General features: G+C 45.5%; 1 protein-coding gene across 5 annotated transcripts in view; it reads left to right on the top strand.

Moving 5' to 3' along the window:
* The first annotated feature begins 882 nt into the window (after positions 1-882).
* C26H10orf90 (chromosome 26 C10orf90 homolog) overlaps positions 883-15,957 on the top strand; it is a 249,556-nt gene continuing 234,481 nt past the window's right edge. For 3 of the 5 annotated variants that reach the window (XM_061403982.1, XM_061403981.1, XM_061403987.1), the window contains exon 1: positions 919-1,606. In XM_061403982.1, the coding sequence (XP_061259966.1) occupies positions 1,367-1,606 (240 nt within the window). In that variant the 5' untranslated portion in view covers positions 919-1,366. Of the gene's footprint in view, positions 1,607-15,957 lie in introns of all 5 variants that reach the window. The other 2 variants (XM_061403984.1, XM_061403986.1) reach the window with 2 other exon arrangements.

Below are 15,957 nucleotides of genomic sequence, written 5' to 3'. Positions count from 1 at the left end.
TACTAAGAGAAAGTATAATTTTCTTTTTTTTTTAAATTAATTTATTTATTTCAATTGGAGAAAGTATAATTTTCTAATATGAACCAACAGGCAGAGAAGATGGTAACTAGTATCCCAAGGACCACCTTCCCCAAGCTAGAATTTGGGTTTCTTTCTTAAAAGGGAGGGAAAGTGGTTGGTTGCCGGAACCTCTCTGGAGCCAGAGTCTTTGTTCTCACAACTGTCCAGGGAGGTGACAATGTTACTATAAACCTCTAATAAGGCAAACGCTATTCTCTTATGCAACTTTTTATCTCTGTGTGAATGGAAAGGGGTTATACCCTTGAAGGTCAGAGCCTTGGGAATGGGCCCTTCTCTCAGTTTCAGGCTCTAGGCAACCAGTTCTTAACTTGCAGCCAAAGCAACAGATGCAAAGGTGAAAGTAACAGAAACAGATCTGATACAGAGGCAGATTTGTTCTTCCTTATGGGAAGAACTGTGTGCGACACAGTTTGGGCAGAAAACATTTAACTATTCTTTGGAAGTGTTGCCTTATGTGACTCTATTGGAAGTTACTGTCTCACCATTTTGCTAACCAGATCCTCCCAACAACCTGTGAAGGGCAAGGCTTATTATTTCAAGTTTCCTGATGGGGAGAATGAGGCTCTGGTAGTGAGAGAATTCCCAGGGTTGTGCGGGAACTGGAGCCCTCAGCTAAGCCAGGACATCCCCCCCGAGTGGCTCCCAGGGGGTCCTACCCGAGCTCCGAGTCTCTGATGCCCACTTTAGCCTTCGCTGCCTCTGTGCTGACTTCTCTTTTTCACTTGAATGCGTTTCTTATCTTCTCCAAGGCTGAGGTCACCCTTTGTGTCAGTAGGAGTCTGTTCTTGTTCCTCTCAGTCCTGGCAAGAAAAAGCAGGAATTCTGAAAATCGGCAATTATCCCTCCTGGTTCCTTTGTACAGTGCCCCGTAAATAATTTATTTGGATCGAGGGACTGGAGACTGAAAACATATATTGGATCTTGCTGCAACCGGATGGATTCTATGTTCAGAACTTGAGTGCAGTGGGAAAAAGAAGTGTGTCTTTGAAATCAGAGGAGACTGAGTGACCCGAGAACACAGGTGGAAGTGCTGGAGGCGGGTGGACAGCGTCAAGAAGGAGTATTTTCATGGCACATAAAGGTCACCCTCAAGGTGCCCACGTGCAGACCCTACGTGCTTTACGGCTGGGGTTGGCAAACAATGCAGTCTGGAACTGGAAAACTCCGGGAGAGGTCTGAGCTCAGGCACTTTCCAAGTGCCTCCTGCTGCACTCGATACCTGGATGAAACAAAGAAAATTGTGTTTGCCAGGCTCGCTCGCTGAAGTCACAGGATTCCACGTATCATGCAGCAGTCTGGAATTCCTACAAAAACTCATCAGAAAGGGTATGTGGCCCGCCACACGGACACAGTCGTCTACCCGACTTTTCAGATCAAAACGTTTAGTACAGAGTTGAAAAACCATGTGATGGTCATGGATTTTGTGAAGAGAAACTGGTTTCCCTCCCAGAGAAGAGCCAAAGTTTGTATCATCCATATGTATCAAGGCCTGAAGACAGCTGAGCAGACAGCCAGCAGATATGAGGTAAGGCTGAATTGGGGCGCACACCTCATTCCGAGAAATGGAGTGCTACTCTTCAAACAGACAGCTCAGATGTTCTATCTGGTCTGATAAATTAATCATCGGTTTAGTTTTTCTCAAAGGATTTGGAAAAGACTTTCTCATCTCTTAATTTATTTCAGTTTTTGAAATATGAGGGGGGGGTGGAATTGGATAACTGAAATTTACACATGACATACGTCTGCCCTTACAAACATTTAATAGTGCTCTAAAGAGCTGGATAATTTGTATCCACATTTAGAAACTGCAGTATATTTCTGGGGGTTAAATTTTCTTAGCTCTGTGTGTTTGCAATCATCTGTCTTTAAAAACAAATTCCCATTTGTTTCCTGATGCATTTTGCAGGAGATTATCTATGCCGTGCTTTGATCAAGTTAACATAGAATGATTTAAGTTACACCAGTAAGAATGGGCTTTTATTTTTTGATAGTGAGATGTTATTTTTAAACAGGGACCTCTTTTTGTGGGAGAAAAAAGGAGAACTTGGGAGATTGAGAATGTCACAGTTAAATAAACACATCATTCTGAAGCATATTTGTATTCTGTAACTAGAATAAGCCACAAGCAGTTATCCTCCAGAAGGTAAACACACACGAAATCTGATCAGGTCTTTATTGTACATGGAATAAATTATGAATGACATTGTAATTGATTCCCATATAGCTCACTTACCCATCCCTTTTGATAAATGTAATGTGCAAATTGCTAATGTTTTATGAAGAGGTAACCTTTCTGAATACTGATGCTGTTGTTAGGAAAGGCTTCCCATGAATGCTGGCAAAATCCCTAGTTCTTTTGTTTCCCACACTGGGCTTCCTTATTCCAGGGCGATGTCAGAACCTGTTCTGCTGGGTTCAAGGCTGGCTTCTCCCAGTGCCAGCCCCAGGATTGTCAATTTCCATGTTCACCACAGAGATATAAAGGCCACAGAAATAATGGTGTTAATTAAATTCAGTAATAGTTGTTCATTAGTTCATTGCCCAATCAACCAGAGAAAAAGGTGTGCAATTAGAATATAATTGAAGGAAACCAGAGATGTTATTATTCACAAAGAATTAATCAGATGGGGACAGAATTTTATCATTGTGTAGTTTTCGCTGAGGTTATTTTTCAGTCCTCCAGAGAGAGAGAAAAACTTGTTGAATTATATCAGCTTGCATTTTTAAAAAGTGTTCATGGGTCCATTTTAAACCCTCAAGGGCAAAGAGCAGCTCCTGTGTCCTCAATTTTTTTTGTATGTATAAGACTTTGTTTATTCCTTTAGCAACACTGAAGGTAACAGTGTGGGAACCTGCATCTTTGTAGGAGACTGTAAAAAGCATCTATTGTACTGGCAGCCGCAGCTACAGCGGGTTTGCGTGACTCAACTCTGCTCCAACCCCCATTTCCAAATACAGCCAACAATTGTGTGCCTGCTGCTTCAGAGTAACCTGGAGTCTCAAGTTTTATGTTAAAGTGAGTCTGAGACCCACGGCAATCAGGTCAACTGAACTCTCTTCACCATGTCTGTGATGTGAAAGGTGGCCAGGCAGGGCCTGCTTCTTCCGCTCCAGCGCAGGCCAAGTTTGAACCCTCAGACAGGAGCTGAGCCTCTGATCCCCCTGAATTCCAAGCTCTGTTCTTTCACTAGCAAACATTTCAGCTTAAAATATTCCACATCCATTGAACTGTTCTTCCTGTTACTCCCACTGGGGAACGGCAGCACCATTTAGGTTAGGAAACCCAGCAAGAAGGCAACTTCCTGGCTCACTTCTCAAGCTGAACTGATGAGAGCCCAATTAACAGCCTCTGGGTTCTGTTAGACTTGGCCCAGTGACCCCTTCTCTCTCAAAGGCTCCAAGGCCGTTGGTTAACCTGCCAGGGCTTTAACCATAAAGTACCTGATGGGGTGAAAAATGAGCCTGGTCAGTGGGATGAACTCTCAATGCACAAAGGTGCTGGATTAAAGAAACTGGCTGCCTTGCCAGGAAAAGTGAGTTTGGGGTATTTTGCTTCTATAAAAACCTTCTGGATTTCAGGTCCTTCCCAGGAGGACCTACAGATTTATTTGAGCTGAGTTTAAGGTCTAAGGCTGGCATTTTTCTAAAACTATCACCTTGGTTCTGAGATGTGTTAACACTTGGAGATACTGCCTCTCATCTGAGAGGCAGTGACCCAGCTTAACTCTGACCCCAGGATGGTCCAGCCATACTCAATCCCTGTCTGAAGCTACCTTTAAATAGGAACAGCAAGCAGATGTGTTGTGCTGAAAGGCAGAGAGGATTGGAGGCAGATGGTGGTGAGCAGGCTGAAGACCCTGGTCTTCACGTTTGTAAAGCCGCGATCCCTGCTGACTCCAACAATGCCCCAAACTATTAAAAAAGCACAGTATGCTCAGGACCTTTGTCCTTCTGCAAACATACTTGATAAATTTTGGACATCAGAATAACTGTAACCGGGCAAGGAGGTGGATGTGCATTTGAGTTCTGGTTGCTGTCAACATGGCAAGCGTGGCCACCTTCCAAGATTTTCTATGAAGTGCTGTGTGCATGGTTTCCCTGATCCAGGAAGGGAAGCCACGTAGAATCCAGAGATGTGCTCATGTCTCCCAGTGTCGGAATGTGACGTGGCATCTGTTGATGCTTGAAGGCTTTCTAATGATGGGCACAGGCCAGGCCATGCCAGCCACGTTTTGGCCATCTGTCTTCTTGTAGGTGACAGTTTCGGCTGCATTTAATCATTAGATGGACCAGGGAGAGTTTCTGTGTTTGGTGGTCACCATCTGGCCATGCTTCTCAACATTTCCTCAAACCTTTGGCATTTCCGCCTCTTCTTCCTAATCTTCCTTTTTGGGGGGAAGGGAATGGGGGCTGCGGCACTCAATTCCAACTGAATATAAGCATCATGGCAAAATTTCATCATTTTTTTTTTTATTTACTGACTTTTTGCACATATGTAACCACACTTTGACGAGCTTAGACATATACACACATCCATGATACGATCACTGCAACCAAGGTGCTAAACACACCCATCACTACTAAAGATTTCCTTATGTTTTTTGTGTTGCTTTTTCTGTTTGTATTTTGGCGGTGAAAGCATAATATATATCTCCTTAACATATGTTGAAGTAACAGTGTCATATTATTAAGCATAGGCATTGTGTCATATAGGAAAGTGCTAGAACTTATTCATTTTGTGTAACTGAAGTTTTATGTTTTATGAGTAGCATTCCACATTCCCCCTCCCCTAGGTCCTGGCAACCACTGTTTTATTTTCTGTTTCCACGAATTTGTCTGGTTTGGATACTTCATATAAATGGAATACTGCAGGGCAAACCATGCCATTTGCCCTTCTGTGACTGGTTTATTTCACTTCACCCAATGTCTTCTAATTTTATTCGTGTTGTCACAAATGGTAGAGTTTTCTTCTTTTTTTAAGGCTGAACAATATTCTGGTATGTATGTACTGGGGCTTCCCAGGTGATGCTAGTGGTAAAGAACCTGCCTGCCAATGCAGAAGACATAAGAGATAAGGTTCAATCCCTGGGTCAGGAAGATCCCCTGCAGGAGAGCATGGCAACCCACTCCAGTATTCTTGCCTGGAGAATCCCCATGGACAGAGGAGCCTGGTGGACTACAGTCCACAAGGTCACAAAGAGTCAAACAGGATTGAAGTGATTTAGCACAAATATACGCATGTATGTATTACATTCTCTTTATCTGTTTATCTGTCGGTGGATAATTGGATTGTTTTCTCTTGGTGAACTTTAAAAGCTACACATGCCTATGACCCAGCCAAGGCCCTTGTGACCCGTTTGCTGTGTGTGTTTGTCAAATTTGCTGTATTCCTTCAAAGAGCAGTAAACTTGATTCTGACGTGAGGTTACTTGAAAACACTTTGATCCTTTTGAGCCTTACTTTTTGGCAGACTTTAGTCAAGGGAATTCTTCTCAATCATGGATGGTTTTACTCTCCAGAGGATATTTGGTGATGCCTGCAGACATTCAGACATTTCTGGTTTTCATGATGCAGGAAAGATGCTCCTGGTACCCGCTGGGTAGAGGCCAGGATGCTGTTAAATATCCTGTAGTTCCCAAGACAGTCCCTGACCCCAGAACAATGAGCTGCTCATCCTGAAACGTCCTCAGTGTGGACTCTGAGAAACCCTGGTCTTGGGCTAATTCAGCCCCACTATTTACTAAAAATTTATATATATGTATAACTCAATCACCTTTTTGTACAGCAAAAATTAAAACAGCATTGTAAATCAACTATACTTAGATCAAATAAATAGATGGGGAAACAGTGGAAACAGTGTCAGACTTTATTTTTCTGGGTTCCAAAATCACTGCAGATGGTGACTGCAGCCATGAAATTAAAAGACACTTACTTCTTGGAAGGAAAGTTATGACCAACCTAGATAGCATATTCAAAAGCAGAGACATTACTTTGCCAACAAAGGTCCGTCTAGTCGAGGCTATGGTTTTTCCTGTGGTCATGTATGGATGTGAGAGTTGGACTGTGAAGAAGGCTGAGCACTGAAGAATTGATGCTTTTGAATTGTGGTGTTGGAGAAGACTCTTGAGAGTCCCTCGGACTGCAAAGAGATCCAACCAGTCCGTTCTGAAGGAGATGAGCCCTGGGATTTCTTTGGAAGGAATGATGCTAAAGCTGAAACTCCAGTACTTTGTCCACCTCATGTGAAGAGTTGACTCATTGGAAAAGACTCTGATGCTGGGAGGGATTGGGGGCAGGAGGAGAAGGGGACGACAGAGGATGAGATGGCTGGATGGGATCACTGACTCGATGGACGTGAGTCTGAGTGAACTCCGGGAGTTGGTGATGGACAGGGAGGCCTGGCGTGCTGCGAATCATGGGGTCGCAGAGAGTCGGACACGACTGAGTGACTGATCTGATCTGATCTGATATATAATATTCTTTTTCATGTTTATTTCCACTGTGGTTTATCACAAGCTGTTGAATGTAGCTCCCTGTGCTATACGGTAGGATCTATTGTTTATCCATCCTGTATATAATCGTTTGCATCTGCTAATTCCAAACTGCCAGTTCACCCTCTACCACCACCCCTCCGCCTTGGCAGTCACAAGTCCGTTCTCTAGGTTCCTGAATCTGTTTCTGTTTTACAGATAAGTTCAGTTGTGTCATATTTCAGATCCCATTTATAAGCTGTATCATGTGATATTTGTTATTCTCTGTGTGACTTCACTTAGTATAATAATCTAGATCCATCCATGTGGCTGTAAATGCCATTATTTTCATTCTTTTTATGCATGAATATTATTCCATTGTTATTTGTGCCACATCTTCTTTATCCAGTCCCCGATCAGTGGACACTTAGGTTGCTTCCATGTCTTGACTGTTGTACATAGAGCTACTATGAACATAGGGGTGCGTATCTTTTTTAATTATAGTATTGTCTGGATAATGTGAAGTCAAGTGGACCTTAGGAAGCATCACTATGAACAAACCTAGTGGAGGTGATAGAATTCCAGCTGAGTTATTTCAAATCCTAAAAGATGATGATGTTAAAGGGCTGCAGTTAGTATGCCAGCAAATTTGGAAAACTCACAAGTGGCCACATGCCGGGGTCCAGCCCCGGTGGATCCAGGGAATTCAAAGCGGGGACGGCGTCGGCGAGGATCAGGAAACAATTGCTTAATTAAACGTTAATTAAGGATATAAAAAGTGGTGAAAAAAGGATAGCTCAGCGAAGAAATTCAGTGGAGAAAAGAGGCTGAATAACTTGGCTTACGTGGAAAGCTAATAAAATTCCAAAATAAGGAATTTGTGTCACCTATGTAGGCCACAGGCGTCCTCCCATTCTCCCAAAGGAGAGGAGACACTAAGGCCTCCCCGGTCAGATCTTAGAAGCCCAGGCATAGTTAGTAGGCTTGACAAGCCTCCACGCCCCAGATGAAAATTCAGCCAGAAGGTGAGAGAAAGAACGACATGGGGAGACCAAGCTTTGGTGAACAAGTCCCGCACATTTTTTTCCAAAGTAGTTTTTATACCTTAAGTTGTGCATAGGGGATAATGGGGGAAGGGGTAGAGTCAGCAGTAAGCCAGGCTTTCTTCCTGCAAATTTATCATATGCAAAAGTTTAGGTGATTTACATCATCTTCTGGCCAGGGGGCCTGTCAACATTTTAAGATCCTTTTTTCAGAAAACTTACTTTTCTCTAAAGGTGATTATTCTAAAGTCAGGCACCACCCTCCGAAAGCATTAGATAAAGCTGCATTCCTATAGGGCAAAGGTGTGGTGGGCTATAACAAGAAAAAGAATTAACTCAAGGGTCCAAGGTTACAAACATTAAAGCTACTACTTACATTCCTATACACCAATTATATAATCAGTACACTGCCAGGGACACAGTAGGTAAGGGATATGGAAACTTAGCAGCAAACATTGGCCCAACAAGTGAAAAGCCCTTCACCAATACAATTTCTAATCAGTCTTTTAACTGCTCAAAGGAATCTGTATTTAGACAGTTTAGAACATCTCATGCCTCTCACGGTTGTGAACTAAAACACTCTTGTCATGCCCAGGAACTTTATTAACTGGAGCTGTAAGTTAACTCTTTTTCAGAGAGAGATGGTAGGGGACAGCCCCCCCCATAAAGTCAGAGGTGTAGGTGAGAGCACAAAGCAGTAAAGTAGGCAGACTCTGGTTTTGGGGGTAGATGCTGGAGAATTTCCAGGGGGACTCCTGAGGCTCGATCCTGCCTTTGCGTATGCTGAGCCTCCTTCTTCATGACCTTTGTCATGGGTGGAGTTCCTCATGGTGGCTCCCAGCAGCCACAGGACAGGAAAAGGTCAGTTTTCATTCCAATCCCAAAGAAAGGCAATGCCAAAGAATGTTCAAACTACTACACAATTGCACTCATTGCACATGCTGGCAAAGCAGTGCTCAAAATTCTCCACACTAAGCTTCAATAGTTTATGAACTGAGAACTTCTAGATGCTCAAGCTGGATTTAGAAAAGGCAGAGGAATCAGAGATCAAGTTGCCAACATCTGTTGGATCATAGAAAAAGCAAGAGAATTCCAGAAAAACATCTACTCTGCTTTATTGACTACACTAAAGCCTTTGACTGTGTGGCTCACAACAAACTGTGAAAAATTCTTCAAGAGATGGGAATACCAGACCACCTTATCTGCCTCCTGAGAAACCTGTATGCAGGTCAAGAAGCAACAGTTAGAACCAGACATGAAACAACAGACTGGTTCCAAATTGACTGTATATTGTATATTGTCACTTTGCTTATTTAACTTATATACAGAGTACATCAGGCTAAATGCCTGGCTGGATGAAGCACAGACTGGAAAAATATCAGGAGAAATGCCAGGAGAAATATCAATAACCTCAGATATGCAGATGACACCACCCTTATGGAGTAAAGTGAAGAGGAACTAAAGAGCCTCTTGATGGAGGTGAAAGAGGAGAGTGAAAAAGTTGGCTTAAAGCTCAATATTCAAAACATGAAGATCATGGCATCCGGCTCCATTACTTTGTGGCAAATAGATGAGAAAACAATGGAAACAGTGAGAGACTTTATTTTCTTGGGCTCCAACATCACTGCAGATGGTGACTGCAGCCGTGAAATTAAAAGATGCTTGCTTCTTGGAAGAAAAGCTATGACATAGACAGCATATTAAAAAGCAGAGACATTACTTTGTCAACAAAGGTCATCTAATTAAAGTTATGGTTTTTCCAGTAGTCACGTATGGATGTGAGAATTGGACCATAATGAAATCTGAGTGCTAAAGAATTGATGCTTTTGAAGTGTGGTGTTGGAGAAGACTCTTGAGAGTCCCTTGGACTGCAAGGAGATTCAACCAGTCAATCCTAAAGTCCTTCCAATTCATTGGAAGGACTGATGCTGAAGCTCCAATACTTCAGCCACCTGATGCGAAGAACTGACTCCTTGGAAGAGACCCAGATGCTTGGAAAGATGGGGATGACAGAGGATGAGATGATTGGATGGCATCACTGACTTCATGAACATGAGTTTGAGTGGGCTCTGGGATTTGGTGATGGACTGGGAAGTCTGGTGTGCTGCAGTCCATGGGGTTGCAAAGAGTTAGACATGACTGAGCGAATGAAGTAAAATAAATGCCCAGAAGTAGAATTGCTGGATCATACGGCAACTCTATTTTTAGTTTTTTTGAGGAACCTCCATACTGTTTTCCATAGTTCAGCCCCACTATTAAGGCCTGCTCTTTGTGAGTTCAGTTCAGTTGCTCAGTTGTGTCTGACTTTACGTTCCCATGGACTGCAGCATGTCAGGCTTCCCTGTCCATCACCAATTCCCAGAGCCTGCTCAAACTCATGTCCATCCAGTCTGTGATGCCATCCAACCATCTCATCCTCTGTCGTCCCCTTCTTTTCCTGCCTTCAATCTTTCCCAGCATCAGGGTCTTTACCAATGAGTCAGTTCTTTGCATCTTGGGGCCAAAGTATTGGAGCTTCAGCTTCCGCATCAGTCCTTCCAATGAATATTCAGGGTGGATTTTCTTTGGGATGGACTGGTTGGATCTCCTTGCAGTCCAAGGGGCTCTCAAGCGTCTTCTCCACTCCCACAGCTCAGCACCACAGTTCTCAACACCACTTAATGCCCCGTGTTTGTGATATCTCACTACCAGGGCCAGTGGGCACACAAACTGTCTCCAGCTCTGAGTGAGCCCCTGGACGCGTCTGGCAGGCTTCTGTCCAGTAGTTCTTTTCCTGCGTTCAGGTCATTCTCCCTGCGTGTGTGCTTGTGTGCTCAGTTGCTAAGGTGTGTCAGACCCTTGTGACCCCAGGGACTGTAGCCCTGCAGGCTCCTCTGTCCATGGGATTCTTCAGGCAGAAATATTGGAGCAGGTTGCCTTTTCCTTCTCCAGGAGATCTTCCCAACCCAGGGACTGAATTCACGTCTCCTGCGTCTCTTCCATTGGCAGACAGTTTCTTTTCCCACGTGCAAGTCAATATTCAGCCAAAGACTGGTGGGCCCCTTTGCAGGTTACTCTCTTTCCTTGCTGTTCTTTGGTATTTCACTGCACAAATTCTGGCTACCTCAGCCTCTCTGAATCCTCACCTCTGCCTCCTCCACTCAGTGAGATGCCAGGCTCTCAAGTTTCCCTTCCTGATACACAGCCTGGAAGATGCCACTCTGGGGACAATTGTAGGGCTCACCTCTCTGGTTCCCCATCCCTCCAGGATTATAGCCCTACGCTGTGTGTCCAGTGTCTGGAAACAGTTGCTTCATAGCTTTTGTCGGGTTGCTCCATCATGGTCAGTAGTAGATGTGCCTGCCCACGTGGTTGTGATGTCCCTGGGGCTTCCCAGTGGTAAAGAATTGCCTGCCAGTGCAGGAGGGGCAGGAGACATGGGCTCAACCCCTGGGTTGGGAAGATCCTCTGGAGAAGGAAATGGCAACCCACTCCAGTTATCTTGCCTGGAAAATCCCATGGACAGAGGAGCCGGGTGAGCTATAGTTCATGGAGCCACAAAGAGTTTGACATGACTGAGCGTACACACACACACACACACACACACACACACACACACTGGAAGTTGAGAAACACCACTCTGGGCTTTGATGAAAGTTTTCCAGTTGTTGAAAGGAGCCCTTAGGTAATGTGAAATAAAAACACTCAAGTTTTCTGTGCTTGAGCTTCCAGGGAACTTTATTCAGGGAATAAAGAAGTCATCGAGACCTAAAAGAAGATGAAACAAACATTCCCTTTCTGCTCACAGTTGCCAAAAGGTGCAGAACAATGTACCTGTTTCCCAACCAAGCTGAAGAAACTTCGCCAGATCAGAGGCTTCTGAGTCTCACTTTTCTTCCTGAAGTCTTGGCCTCTGAATGATGCTTTCCTGGGATGTGTTGGTGGTTCTGGCTGCAGCAAAGGTGCTGAGCCCTCCAGAGTCAAGACTCAGAAAAGGACAGTTTGCAAAGGACAATAAGTATTTCAATTCGCTTTGCTACCCAGTGAACAGGTCGGAATCCTGTGCCTCATGCCCAGGACTTGAGAGTGTAGTTGGTGATCCTTCTAGAATTTCCTAGAAGCTTCAGCCACTCATCCATTGACAATGGTTGGTAGCCTCTGTCCAGATGCAGGAGGGAATCCAAGAGGCAAAAGATGGAGTGACTACCCTTGGGAATCAGCGCTTCCACTGACCACTGTCTTCCCTCGTCTCCCTGCTCTTGCCAATGGGAGGCTGACCATGAGGGGGTGGGGTCCTGAAGAGGCACAGAGGTCAGAGGTTGGAGATGAGTTTTGGTATGTCAAGAAGCATACCTGCTGACTGACATCTCCAAATTAACTGCACTGTGAATTCTATGAAAGGTGAAGTACAGGTTGATCTGGAACATTTACAGCTGAGCCTCTTGAAATGGATCTGACATCATTTTGGCCAACTTGCCGGGAGAAATATCAATAACCTCAGATACGCAGATGACACCACCCTTATGGCAGAAAGGGAAGAAGAACTAAAGAGCCTGTTGATGAAAGTGAAAGAGGAGAGTGAAAAAGTTGGCTTAAAGCTCAGTATTCAGAAAACTAAGATCATGACATCAGGTCCCATCACTTCATGGCAAATAGATGGGGAAACAGTGGAAACAGTGGCAGACTTTATTTTTGGGGCTCCAAAATCACTGCAGATGGTGACTGCAGCCATGAAACTAAAAGACACTCCTTGGAAGAAAAGCTATGACCAACCTAGATAGCATGTTAAAAAGCAGAGACATTACTTTGCCAACAAAGGACCATCTGGGCAAGGCTGTGGTTTTTCCAGTGGTCATGTATGGATGTGAGAGTTGGACTATAAAGAAAGCTGAGCACTGAAGAATTGATGCTTTTGAACTGTGGTGTTGGAGAAGACTCTTGAGAGTCCCGTGGACTGCAAGGAGATCCAACCAGGCCATCCTAAAGGAGATCAGCCCTGTGTGTTCTTTGGAAGGACTGATGCTAGAGCTGAAACTCCAATACTTTGGCCACCTCATGTGAAGAGTTGACTCATTTGAAAAGACTTTGATGCTGGGAGGGATTGGGGGCAGGAGGAGAAGGGGACAACAGAGGATGAGCTGGTTGGATGGCATCACCGACTCAATGGACATGAGTTTGAGTGAACTCCGGGAGTTGATGATGGACAGGGAGGCCTGGTGTGCTGCAGTCTGTGGTGTCACAGAGTTGGACATGACTGAGCGACTGAACTGATCAGGAAGCTGGGCATGGGTAGGAGGACCATGGCTACATTTCAGCCAAGCCAAGACAGAGGAGGTGTAGGTCAAAGGTGGGCTCTGTGACTAAGAGTGGAGGCACTGGATGGCATCTTCCTGGGGTCTTGTTAGCTCAGTGACCTTGGCAAGTTTCTTGATCTCTTTGAGTCTTAGTTTCCTTATCTGTGTTCATGAGAAGCATGGTGGCATCTGACATACAGGGCTGCTGGGAGGATTAAGGGAGATAATCTATAAGAAAGCTGAGCCTCGGGCATGGCACAGAGGCAGCATTCCTTGAGGTGAGTCGTCACTGGAGTTCACGCTCCAGTGTGTCTTTTTCCATCATCCCCAACTCTGAAGCAGAGCCATGGCATGAAGACATGGCCCCTGGGGCCCAGGCTAATTGTGACCAGCACTTTGAGGATGCTGCCCCTTGCCAGAAATCCTGTTTAAATTGGGTGAACATCCCTGCTCTCCTTCTCCACCCTCAAAGTGCCAAGTGACAGGAACCGATGACCTTCTGTATCCTTGGCTCAGCATTCTCCATCCCCAGACAACTCAGGGATTAGTCACCACGTTGTCCATGAGCTGCATGTACAGTGTCTACTTAGAGCCCACCCAGGCCTGTGGTCCAAGTTCCGTCTTTGACAAGAGATGATAGAGAAGGTGAGTTCACACACATCTGATTCCTGCCTGGTAAAGCCAGGGTTAGGTCAGGAAATGTAGCAGGGGATGTCTCATGAAAGATGCACCCTCCCTTAGAAGACCTGCTCTGCTCTGCTCTGAATGGGGTTTGTCACCTCATAAAGGGCTGAACGGCCCTCATGCTGTAGGGTCCTTCATAAGCCCTGGGGAGACCTTTCTAAGAATATAGACCCCTAGGCTCTGGGAAAGGGGAGAGTGCAGAAACCTCTGGTTCTTTTGTTTTTTCATTTTGAAGCTTTTAGATTTTAAGTGCATTGGGAAATCATTGGAGAATTTCAAGCAGAGGAGTGGCATATTCTCATTTTTTTATTGAAGCGTAGTTGATTTACAATGTCGCATTAGCTTCAGTTGTACAGCAAAGTGATAAACACACACACACACACACACACACACACACACACATGTGTTCTTTTTCAGATTCTTTTCCCTTATTACAAAACATTGAACATTATTCCTATCCTATACAGTGTGTCCTTGTTGTTTATCTGCTGTACATACAATGGTGTGTATGTATGAATCCCAGTCTCCTAGTTTGTCCCTCCCCTTCCCCCTTCCCCTTTGGTAACCATAAGTTCATTTTCTAACTCCGTAAGTCTGTCTCTGTTTTGTAAATAAGTTGATTCTGCGTATAAGTGAAATCATGTGACGTTTGTCTTTGTCTGACTTACGTCACTTCGTGTGACAACCTCTAGGCCCATCCATGTTGCTGCATCCTTCTTTTAATGGCTTTTTAAATCTTTTTTATGGCTGAGTACAAAAATCCCTTTTTTAAAGCTTGAAAACCAGGTGATTAGAATACAGATCCGGAGCCTTGATCTGGAAGTTTCAGACTGATATTTTCCAACCACACGAGCCAAGGAGAAAGTGACAAAGAAGGCCGTGTGAATTGCCTGTGCTGAGAAAGCTGAAGTGAAGGGGGAGAGGGCATGGGGCGAAACGATCAGAGGGCAGAGTGTCTGGACCGCTCCGTGCAAGGAGAGCCGAGATGGGGCTGGAACAAAGGGGACTGTGTTGGTTGGTCTCTGAATTGCCCCATTGATCCCCACCACAGCTGTGCAAGGCACACGAGCCCTGTTTTTCCAAAGAGAAAATTCTGCGAGACCCAGGAAATGATGCCCAGAGACAGGAGCGGCCGAAGGAGGCTCTAGTCACGTCAGCTCTGCCACTGTGCTTCTTGCTTGGCGTTGGGGGTAAGGAGCGGGAAGCAGCCTCTGTCGGGACAGCTGTAGCTGGGGACTCCCCCGGGATGACAGAGTGGGCCCTGGAGAAAGTGGGCTCTGCCCGAATCAGGTGGAAGGAGGTGTTAGAGAGCCCCCAGCTCTCCTCCTGCTTTGGGCAGCTCTTCTTCTTCCTGCGGCTTTTCCACTAAGCACCTCCTTGCAGTTTGTGAGTCCCACGTGGGCTCGTAGTGTCCTCTGTTGGTTTTTTTGTCCCTGGTCCTCTTCCTTCTCTAGGGGAGCAGATGGACTCAAGGGGAGATACTGGGCTGGATTGCTTTAAAAAGTGTATCCGGGGCCTAGTGTGTGCCAGGAGCTGTGCTTGGTGCTGGGGACACGGAGGTCCAGACGGCAGTGCTGCTGTCTCTTCTCGTCCTCTGCTCAGGGAGGCAGCCTGTCGGTGCCAAGTCAGGGTCTACACGAACCCGTAGATCAGAGAACTCTGCGAGACCGTACTGGGAAAGAGAGCTTTGGGCACGTTCTTCACAGAAGAATGCGAGTTTCCCGTGACCCAAAGGGAGCAGGAGAATCTGGGGTAAGAATGGAGAAAAGGAAGACACTTCAGGCAGATGGGATGGCAATTTCTAGGCAGTGGCACAGGCAGGCAGAACCTAAACAAAACCCGGTCATCTGTAGAATTGCAGCTAGAATTTGTAGGAATTGCTGAAAGAGGGGAGCCAGGTGGAGAAAGAGCTCTTGAAATTTCCTTCAGGTTCCCTTGAGTTTGTGGCTGAGGACCAATCTGTGCTGTGAAATTCCACAAGGCCAAAGAACAACTGGCAAGGGAAGAAAAGCTCCTGGGATGCTACCAGATGAACAGTGCTCAGAGCTCACTCAGGGCCACGGGTCGTGGACATTCCCAACCATCCAGAATGCAGAGACCTCCCTGAACGGATGGCAAGCTCAGTGGAGCTTCAGCAAGGAAGTCCGCTTAATCAACCCCAAAGGAAAGGCTATTTCTAAGTCCGTGTGTACTCGGTCACTTCAGTTGTGTCCATCTCTTTGCGGCCCCATGGACTGTAGCCCTTCAGGCTCCTCTGTCCATGGAGTTCTCCAGGCAAGAATACTGGAGTGGGTTGCCATGCCCTCCTCCAGGGGACCTTTCTGGCCTAGGGGTGGAATCCGCATCTCTTACATCTCCTGCCTTGTCAGGCAGGTTCCTTTACCACTAGTGCCACCTGGGAAGCCC

The sequence above is a fragment of the Bos javanicus genome, chromosome 26, assembly GCF_032452875.1.
Source record: "Bos javanicus breed banteng chromosome 26, ARS-OSU_banteng_1.0, whole genome shotgun sequence".
Taxonomy (NCBI): Eukaryota; Metazoa; Chordata; class Mammalia; order Artiodactyla; family Bovidae; genus Bos; species Bos javanicus.
Note: the sequence above shows the minus strand (reverse complement) of the source record. Positions and strands in the feature narration are given on the sequence as shown.